The sequence below is a fragment of the Micromesistius poutassou genome, assembly GCF_964030765.1.
Source record: "Micromesistius poutassou genome assembly, chromosome: 18".
Taxonomy (NCBI): Eukaryota; Metazoa; Chordata; class Actinopteri; order Gadiformes; family Gadidae; genus Micromesistius; species Micromesistius poutassou.
This window is the reverse complement of record NC_140288.1, coordinates 1,842,562-1,853,197: the sequence shown is the minus strand read 5'-3', so window position 1 is coordinate 1,853,197 and position 10,636 is coordinate 1,842,562. Positions and strand designations below refer to the sequence as shown.

The window sequence follows — 10,636 nt, the reverse complement described above, 5'->3', positions numbered from 1 at the left end:
TTGGTGGGGCTTGGTTGCCATGCCCACCTGAAGATGCAGCTCGGCTGATGAGGAAATAGGTTGGAGTCGATCTTTACATTTTAAATGTTGGGATACCACATTATAAAATGTACAACTAAAACTAGTAAATAGGACTTATAGCAGTCACGAAATCTGTTCACAGCCCACGCACCGCCGACCTGACGACCGGCCTTTTCAAGCGAATCATGGGGGCACGTCATTACTCCTAGACGGAACTATGCCTTTGATAGGGGCCTCAAGTGTGTTTTCTTCCGAAAACACACACAGACATACACACAGAAAGACGCAGATCCGGCCTTCCTCAAGAGGGAAGCAGCTCAGCTCCTGGTCCAAGCAATCGTCATCTCCCGCCTCGACTACTGCATCTCGCTCGACAACTGCTGGACCTCCTGCCTCCGCAATTAAACCTTTGCCGTGTGACCCCCCTTTTCTGTGAACTCCACTGGCTCCCTGTAGTAGCTCGTATCAGATTCAAGATGATGGTAGGGCTACTGGCCTACAAGGCAGTCAATGGAACTGCCCCTGTCTACCCCCAAGCGTTGGTCAGACCACACACACATTTCTCAAGTGTCATAGTGATTGATTTAATATTGAAAGATTTTGTTTTCCACATAAGTCTGGCTTTTTTTTTTTTACACAATTTGTGCCTAAAAAAGCATCACCAATACGGAATACTGATAATACCTAAACTCTACAACAACAATAGGTACTCTGTGAATACCTAATTAAGTATTTACAACAAAATCATATTACTTGTAATTACACCATTTCAGTTTCAAGTATGATCACTGATTAGGTTACAGTTCTACTACCTTATACTCCTTTTCGTTTTTACATTCTTCATCAGCTCTGGACAACTCCTACAATTGGAAATGATACAGAGACGGCTTTATATTCGTACCATTCGAATTGTACGATTCGAAGAACTTTATACAGCACTACTAGTACTAATAGGCCTACTACAAGGACTCTGTCCCCACCTGCCGGTAGACAACCGACAGTAGGTTGAAGGCGTCGCCTTGAAGCTGCCGCAGACAGTTCAGTCTCCCTGACGTCATCGAAGTAGAATTGGATGATGGAGGGATTGGGAGCTGCAGCAGTGCGAGGCTTTCTGGAAAGTGAATATGAATTGTAATTATAATGATCCATTTTACTGTATATGTATTAACAAAAAGTGGTTCTTAAAAGTAGCCTACATTTACTGCATAAATAATACAGAAAATACTTACCTGCTATTACAAATTTGTACAGTAGGCCTAGTCCCATTTTAGACAATATGAAAACAGATGTAGTATGCCGTTGAAAAATTATATTTAAAAAAAAAGTATCCAATTACTTCTACAAAACTAAAATAAAATTAAAAAAATGCTACTTCTACTTCGTCACGTTAAACCTAATAAAAAGATGAATACTGGTACTTCAAAATAAAAGCAGTCAATGAGGCTGCAACGGGGTAGACTATTTTATAGAAGCAGATTATCCACGTCACTGAGATTCTCCTTAAGCCTCTTGACTCATTTTACCCACGAACAGAAAAAAAGTAGCCTAAACAGAAGTAAAACTAAAAATAACTGTTTAGTATTGGTGCCTGCATGCATCTTTAATATAGTTATAAGTGTTTCGTTTAAATTAGATTGACAAATGTTGTTCCCAGATGGTGACATGGTTATAGGATTAGGTTATGTTGGGAAAAACAGTCTGCCTAGTTACTTGACCAGATAAAATGAGACGGAGAGGTAATAAAGTCTGTCAGCACGAGGGCCTCGGATTTATTGAGTAAAGTGGCAAAGGTAATACTGATTCATAAAGCGTGAGAGATCGAATATTCTACGTCCCCTAACAGCGCTGAGGTCGCCTGGAGCTTCGCCTCCGTGGAAGTTCTGCTTCAGAAGAGCACCCCGTGATCCGGTGCATGTGAAACTTATAGTTCTTTCCTAGCCAAGTGTGTGTGGTAGACTATGTGTGGGTTATCGAGGGTTCTCTTGTTCTTGAGCCTCCGGGTTGTGTTGTCTTTCTGTGTGATATGTGTGTCCTCGCCATCCAGCTGTGGCAGAGTGTTCTCCGCAGACTGATAGGGGGGCTCGAGGGTCATCTTGACCCTCTTGAATGTGTGGTGTGTTGTGTTTATTAGATTTGGACCCAGAGTTGACTATATTCGTAATGTAATGTGTCCGTTATTTTTGCCGATCAGTTCCTAGGTTAGGTGCTAGGCTTGGGGCTAGATGCTGAGTAGAGGCTATGGGCTGGTGCTAACCTTAACCCCTAAAATAGTGCTACACTCACATTTAATGCTTGGCAACCCCACACCTGTTGGCCCTTTAAAATAATAAAACCTCCACTAGAGTTAACTTATACCAAACATACGCAGAGACAGCGAAAGAGAGTCAACTATGTTGACTCTAATATATGAATAGGATTGCTTTCAAAACACAACATGAAACCTTGAAATATTCACGTTACTTTTAATTGTCACCATGGCTACCTTGAAATAATCAGAGGAAAAATGTTGATATAGAACTTTCATTCAACATAATATATTCTTACCACATTTCTATTCATCATTTTTATTTGTATATGCCGATTCATGCAATTGTATTGTCTTTTTTTAAATAAACCCCCCTTTTAAGTGCATCTTGAGTCATTTTCTCTCAAGTAAGAAATGCTATTGTGAGACCAGGAAGCGATGAAGTCTGGTTCGACCGGGAGGTTAAAGGGGTCTGACGGCGATGACGGTCTTTGTGTGTGACAATTGTTTGATACATTGTGTTCATAATTACATTGTGTTTTCAACAAGACAGAAACTAAGCGTTAGCGGCGTCCGGCAACGGCGGCGTAGGCGGTGCGCGCGCCCCACAGCGCGGCCGCCTGCAGTCCGTACTGCAGAAGGACCGCCCCCACGCCCCGGTACAGACAGGCCCCGCCCACCGCCGTGACGGCCGGCTCCGGGGCCCCGCGGCCCCCCGTCAGCACGCCGGCGCTGGCGCCGGTCAGCGCGTCGTGCAGGCCGTCGTACTGAGTGTTGATGGGAAGCACCACCCCGCCCCCGGCCGCAAGATAGGCCACGCCCCCGGCGGCCAGAGAGGCCACGCCCCCGTCGGTGTCGTCCACGATGGTGCGCGTGCCCTGCACCAGCAGGCGGTGCAGCGCCGTCTCCAGCGGGTACAGGGCCACGTCGGCCGCCAGCGACGCCACCAGCGACGCCGCCAGCTCCGCAAAGTGGCCGTCCACCGCCGTCTCCGCGCCGCCGCCGCCGACGACGCTGCTGCTGCTCCCCCCCTGGTTGTCATGGAGACCAGCGCCCTCCCCCATCGCGGCAGCCTTCTTCCTGGCGGCGGTCCGAGACAGGAAGTAGCGTATCAGGGCGGTGATGGCGGTCTGCAGTGCGGTGAGCAGCGCGTAGCGCAGCAGGGAGTGGAGCAGCGCCGGCGCGAGCAGGCGACGGAAGGGGAGGAGCCGGCGCTGGGGGAGGAGCCGGGGGCCCAGCAGCCGAGCCACGCCCTCTCGTAGACACTCCAGGGGCCCCGGTGGCTCGCGCACCACCTCACTCTTCGAAAATGAAACACATCACAGGCTCTTTAAAAAAAATAAAACTAGAAAGTCTAAAATAAAAAAAACACACTTTATGACAGGAAGTTCTCAACTGGTCTGGCTTTGGGCCCCACATTTTCCCATCGTTGTCAAGTCGTCACTTTTATACAAAAAGCTTTTTTTAGTCAAACCGAGCACAAACACACATACACAATGACATCATTAACCTTTAAGCATAAATAAACAAAGATTTTCATCTCTGCATTCAAAGCACATTACTCTAGCACTAGAACTATTTTGTGATTTTTCTCATCTAAAATAGTATATATATAATAGTGTATATAAATATATATATTCTTTCGGAACACACACTCACCACCGAACCATTCAGAACAAGTCCACAACCCACGTTTGGGTCGCGACCCATCAGTTTAGAAACACTGCTTTTATATCATACAACATCTTCAAAATAGTACAAAGTCAGTGAGTCATATTTTTACGTCACAAATAACACCACACAGTGAAGAACTAGGACTTTAAATGATACATTACATTCTAATAAGTGTAAAGCGTGTGCGTAAGAGCATGTGTGTAAACCAACCTGGACGGTTTCCACGAGGCTGGCTGCGTAGAACGGCAGCGCCACCATGACAGTCAAACTGAGAGAGAGCAGATCATAGTACTTATACGACCAATACTTAGCTGAGATGACAATACTCATTTGATAATGATACTTATACTAATCATAATAATATAGTAGTGTATATTATAATAATAGACTACTACTCATAATATAATAATAATAATAATAATAAGAAGAAGAAGAAACTACTACTACTTCTAATTATATACTTCTACTAATAATACTAACCATGATAATAGTCTTCTACTACTACTACTACTACTACTACTACTACTCTAATAATACTAGTATAATCAACTAATATACTACTACAAATTATTTTAATAAAAGTTTCTTGCATCTTATAACCTTTGTCATTATTATATTGTTTATATTTTTAATACAAGTTGTGTCATATATTCTGTATGTGTGTGTGTGTGTGTGTGTACGTATAGTGTTTCATATAGTGTAAATAGTCTTGTCAGCGACATGGTATGTTCCTTTGTTCCTGACTGCAGTCACCGTGTAATAACGTTACTCGTTTTTAACACATGCACAGCTCATTTCCTCTACAGCTCTTACAACAACTCTAACTTTCCATTAATCTAAATCATGGTTGCTGTTGTAAGCGATTGAGTTCAGTGGCAGCAGTCATCGACGACTTGACTTTCGCGGGTGTAGGTAAATGTTTCCATGGTTACAGCGAGCTCCACCAATCAAAGACGTGTTACACTTTAGGATTATGGGTAGTGTAGTGGTTGCAAATGACATTGTGATTTTACAGGAGCACACACCATCGATTCACAATATACTGTAATAGTGCGTTGCAAATATACTTCGGATGGTTACGACATTATGGCTTTTAATCAAAACCTCTATGGAGAAAATGAATGGGATTTTTATTTTCCGAATCACTATTGCACTCTATACACATACCGGTACTAAGCTAACTACTAAAAAACAAGTTTATTTTTACCCTTTGAGAAGGAAGTGTCCAGTGACTTGCTTGAAGGTCCATCGATGAGGAAGCTCTCTTTAACAAACAATACAGTAATGAATAATGAACCATTAAAGTTAGGACAATCATGAATAATTACTATTATTTAAAGGACAATTCCGGTATTGAGCATTGAGCATTGAGCCCCCTTTCTGGGTTGTCTAGGATGAAATCTTGACTATTGGTCGTGTCTCAGGTAAAGACTACAACCAAACGTAAACAGCCCCCCTTTCCGTTTCCTGTCAACGATCAATGAGAAAAAAAAATGGGATTTACAAAATGCCAAATAAAACACGACAGAAACAGTTTTTCGCTACGATACTTGATTTGGAACATCAACAAACACCACTAACCACTCAGTAAGTTGCACATTTCTAAAAACAAATGTTTAGGGTTGTTTTAAGGACAGGTTTGTGAATGCCCGTAGCCAGCCATTCTGAAGCAGGCAGGGCGATTCTAAATGAGACAAATACCTGAAACGGGACCAATAGTCAAGATTTCTGTGTCAACCACTCTATTTCATCCTAGAAAACCAAGAAAGGGGGCTCAATGTTCAAAACCAGAATAGTCCTTTAACTAAATATTAAATAAATATTTTGTTAAAGGACTATAGTAATAAATGATCAATAATTAATGAAGTCTATTAAAGACAGCACAATACCTATTGCCTATCTGCCAATTAAAGACAGGAGGGTTATTAACAGTTTAATATTAATTCACTCTATTGTATATTGTATACTTAGATATTTTTTATATACTTATTATTTTTACTTATATATTGTAGTTTATATTCCAGTATTACTGGAGTTTATATTGTACTTAATATCACCGTATTGTTTTATAGATTATTATATTGTAGTTTATATAGCAGTATTACTGTATAGATCATTTTCTGTCCTTTTCGTATTACAATATTACTGTATTGTTCAAATTATGTCCGATATGTATATGTATATGATATGTACTGCCTCACTACTCACCGCGGCAGCCCGCAACACTCACTCAGGAGCCCTTCGGCTCCCAGAGAGATGCCCTGGACTAGGAAGGTACTGCCCATCCCCTTCCACAGCGCCTTAGGACCCTGTAACCATGACGACAACATCATAATGACATCACCCTGGAGTAGGGAGGTACTGCCCATCCCCTTCCACAGCGCCTTAGGACCATGTTACCATGACGAGAACAACAACATCATCATCACATGAATGATTTGGCTTTAAGGGTTATGTATATATCGATATACATATGTGCAGTGGCGTCAACTTAAGGTCAACACGGGGGTTCAAATGTGTTCCACCAAAAAGTAGGCTATATCACTTCTCCAAAGTCCTGCTTTCAGAATTTGAGGTTCAGAACAGTAGACCATGAATTACTTACGTATTATTTATCTGTAATTTATTCAATTTTTTCCAAATTTTGGTTGTGATGATGTATGATTTAACCGTTCCATCAATTGACAAATGCGTTTTACAAGTGCATTACGAGTGGCGGGGCGTGCACTTAATTTCCATAAACATGCCCGAATAAATGGGAGTAGGCCTAGCTTAATTACATTTCAGTCACTCATTTAGAAATGTAGAAATGGATGGAAGTAACTCGCCAGGCTCTCATAGTACGCAAGAACTGACTTCACACTGCTCACCCGCAACGTCCAGCAGTTGGGGCAAAGCGGGCGCAAATTGTTCCCACCTGCAGGCTTACGGAAAGAGTCCAACCATGCCAGTCTCTTTGGTGACTCTCTCATTGTATTGATCAGCTCTTTGACTGTCTTCATCGCATCTCGGCATATGTTAACTCTTGAAAGGGCATCTTGAAAGGCAAGGTTCATGTTGTGGGGCATTACAATGCACGTACGTTGTCTCTTCTTGTCTGTCCTTTGACGTGCGCTTGTAAGCCCAACCTGCACCCATATTCGACCTGCCAATCATTTGGCACTCTGCCAACCATTGGTATGTCAGGAATGTTGCCAGCGATGCTTTAGAACGATTGACGGAGGAGAGAGAGGGGGAGGGAGGTGGCAGGGTGCTATCACAGCGTTCTATCGCTCAGCGCAGCATTCTAACGTGCTTGCCTTGCACCCCCAACCTTATCTTTGGGGGTGCAAGAAACCTTGTGACCCCCCAAGAGATGGCACCAGTGCATATGTGTATGTGTAGTCAGTATACGTGAATGTGTATTCAATCATTCTTTAATGTATTGATTGAGTATGTGTGTATTCAGTATGTGGGTATTGTGTGTATTCAGTGTGTGTCTATTCAATGTTAATCAAAGCCCGCAATTGTTGCCAATTGGTGGGGATTCTGTTTGTTTTGATTAGCCAAACCTAACAAATCAATCAAAAAATGATGGATCATGTATTGATTACCTGGGTCTTGCCTACATGGTACATCACCGTGACAACGGTAAATGGAGACAGGTGCTGGCAGCGAGCATGGTAATTTATCTACAAAAAGAAATCCACAATGGTATGGAGTTCAATATTAACAATGCAATTAGTATGATTTCATACATAAAGTTACCATGAATAAAAAACCTTAATTTTATTTAAAAGCAAAGTGAAGTTACCTGACACTGTCGTCGAATCACAACGCAGGGATGAGCTAGCACGTTTTCTGTGAACAGACTATAGAAAGACAGAATACATGAGAGTGTGTGCGTGTGCGTGTGTGTGTGTCAGTGGCGTCTTCTCCAGTGAGGAGAGGGAGGAAGATTCTCCTTAAATAAAAAATGTAGATTGCCCAGACTACTGTAATGAATGAATGCCCTTAAATATGACTACTTTAATGCCTTTGTACGTGTAATGTTCGTTTCCCTGGGTAAAGGGATATTAGCATCCCCTATCGCCTATTGGATATTACTTTGGGGAGGACGTTCCTCCCTCAGCCTCCATTGACTCTGATTCATTCATTGAGTGGGTGGGACTAGCTAAGGGATCTGAATCGCGTCAACGTCTATTTACGAATAGGCTGGAGCCCTGGCTGCTCTATGAACCAATAAGCAGGAGCCCTCGCTGCGCTATGAACTAATAAGCAGGAGCCTGGCTGTGTTGTTTATTACTCTGAGGGTTCTGTTTAATATTGTGGAAAGGATGTTAGTGAATGATTCAGAGCATGATGCATTTTAAATGGAATCACTTTTGGTCTTCATTTTTCTTAGAACAATTGTAGCTGAAAATAAACATAGCCAAATTACAACCAATAGCTTCAGTCATTGAGGGCAAAAATAGGCCCAGATTTTTTATTTAGTTTTACAAATCAAGAGTAGGCCTGATTTGACTAATTGGCTTTGCATCCTTTCCTTCTGCCCTAGTTCAAGACATGCTGCCCACCAGCTTTCAAAGTACAATGCTGCCACTGGTGGATTTGTATAAATTTTATTCACATAATTATCCCTCCCTGCTATTTTGGAGTTCACCAAAACACCCTGAAACAACTTGATTCTCACATACTTATGCCACCATACGCCACTAACAGTGCAAGCAGGCCAATGGCAACCAAGCGTGCAGTCCTTCCTCCCTCACTTTAAAAACCACCAGCCACCACTGGTGTGTGTGTGTGTGTGTGTGTGTGTGTGTGTGTGTGTGTGTGTGTGTGTGTGTGTGTGTGTGATATATTACTATAATTTACCTGACAAGGCCGATACCGAACCCGGCGAAGCGATCCAGCTGATCTGAGAAATAAGAATTATTCTTATCAGCTGTTGGATATTATTCATATAAAGTGATGGAGAAGCATTAACCTCTTGGACGTCACCATCAGCCACACACACCTTGCCTTGTCCATTCGCTATGACATCGAATAGTACAATAAAAGTAATTTTGACATCACAAAAAGAACACTATCTGCATTCAAATGACAGTAGAACAGAGAGACAAATTGGTACCAAAACATAGGATTTCTCTGAATGACAGTCTTAGTTCAGTAACAGCAATACAATTATTTTGGCTCACTTGCCTTTAACTAACTCTTCACAGAGTCTTTGCCCCTTATATCTTCCAAACACCTATACGTTCCTAGATCCCGTGCGCGCACAGTGGCTGAATGATAAACAAGGGGAATGGGCGACAGGCTGGGTGACACAAAGGCCCTTGACTGTCAAGGCTCTAAATTGAGAGTTGGAGATACAATCCCGAACATTGCTGTTCACTTTTGTCTACTTTTTGCTAATCAAAATCAATGAATGGATATTTGTTCATGTAGAAAAATGTACAGGATTTTTTTTATGTTGCCTACATTTATTATTATTCATTGATGTTTAAGCATAATGGGGTCTCTTTAATATACTACATTTCGTTAATATTTGTGATCCCAAGATGTGAAGTTATAAAATACCAGTATCTTTTCTTTTAGTATAGTATATTTTAGTATAGCTGATCCAAGCGACTTTTATGTATCTGAAGAATGTTTTTATGAAAGCTGAAAATATTAGTTTGACCATATTGCCCACCCTAACTACTGACTATGGTAGGGTACTATAGTACTATGCACCAGGGTTACCGTAGAGTTAAACCTCCGTTATACTAAACTATATGCCTACAATCTACTATAACTATAACGTAGTTAGGTTCAGTAGTACTATACCTACTAGGTACTATACATACAATATACGAGGGCTACATGTCACTACTCGGACCTCCTCCGGGCTGCTAGGTTACCGGGACCTCCTCCAGTCCTCGAGCTAGGCTAGGCTAGGCTAAGCTAACCACCCGGAGCTCCTCCGGTCCTCAGGCTAGACCAGGCTAGGCTAGGCTAGGCTAGGCTAGGTTAATCAACAGGACCTCCTTTGGAACTCAGGCTAGGCTAACCCACAGGACCTCCTCCAGTGCTCACCGGTAGACCCGCCCGCGGGCTGCGGATCCTCTCCGCCTTCCCCGCAGTGAGTCGGCGTCCGCTCCCCGGGGTGCAGGTTCCGGCTGCCCGGGATGTCGGGCGGCGTCGTCACCCAATGCTGCAGGTCGGAGGAGCTGCTGCCGCCAAATGACCTTCCGCCGTAGAGCGGCTCGTCCCGGCCGCGGTAGCCGCCGAGGCCGTCGAAGCTGTCGGGCCGACGGGACGACATGGCCCGCTCGAGCTCCAGTAAACACGACCGCTCCGACACTGTCACGACCCCGCGGTGTCGCCACACAATCTGCCACACAGAAATAACGTTAGGCGATTAGCATCGAAAACGGTGTCACGCCAATTTGTTTAACTTCAATAGCGTTCACGTTTCTCTTGTTTTCGAAAAACAAACCGAGCTGTCAAAAGTACCGGAAACGGAAACGATGTCAGAGAGTCGGAGCCAGCTGACAGCGGACAATATATGTTTTAAAATATTAAAACGCTAATACGATATATGTTAAGATTTTTTATATTTTTTATAATATGAATTAATTTGATAATGTTTTTGAGCGTCTTAAAAAGTACTATATGAAGGAATGTATTATTATTTTTTTTATATTATCCTTATTATTATTAATATTATTCTTA

At 42.6% G+C, this 10,636-nt stretch overlaps 1 protein-coding gene across 1 annotated transcript; it reads right to left on the bottom strand.

The window, feature by feature from the left end:
• Nucleotides 1-1,761: 1,761 nt before the first annotated feature.
• Nucleotides 1,762-10,411, bottom strand: slc25a46 (solute carrier family 25 member 46). The gene is made up of 8 exons (XM_084482789.1): nucleotides 9,998-10,411; nucleotides 8,795-8,837; nucleotides 7,734-7,791; nucleotides 7,534-7,611; nucleotides 6,149-6,249; nucleotides 5,148-5,204; nucleotides 4,151-4,208; nucleotides 1,762-3,567 (listed from the first exon to the last, which is right to left on the bottom strand). The coding sequence occupies exons 1-8, from the start codon at nucleotides 10,224-10,226 to the stop codon at nucleotides 2,830-2,832; spliced, it is 1,362 nt and encodes a 453-aa protein (XP_084338915.1). The 5' UTR covers nucleotides 10,227-10,411; the 3' UTR covers nucleotides 1,762-2,829.
• Between the last annotated feature and the right edge of the window lie 225 nt (nucleotides 10,412-10,636).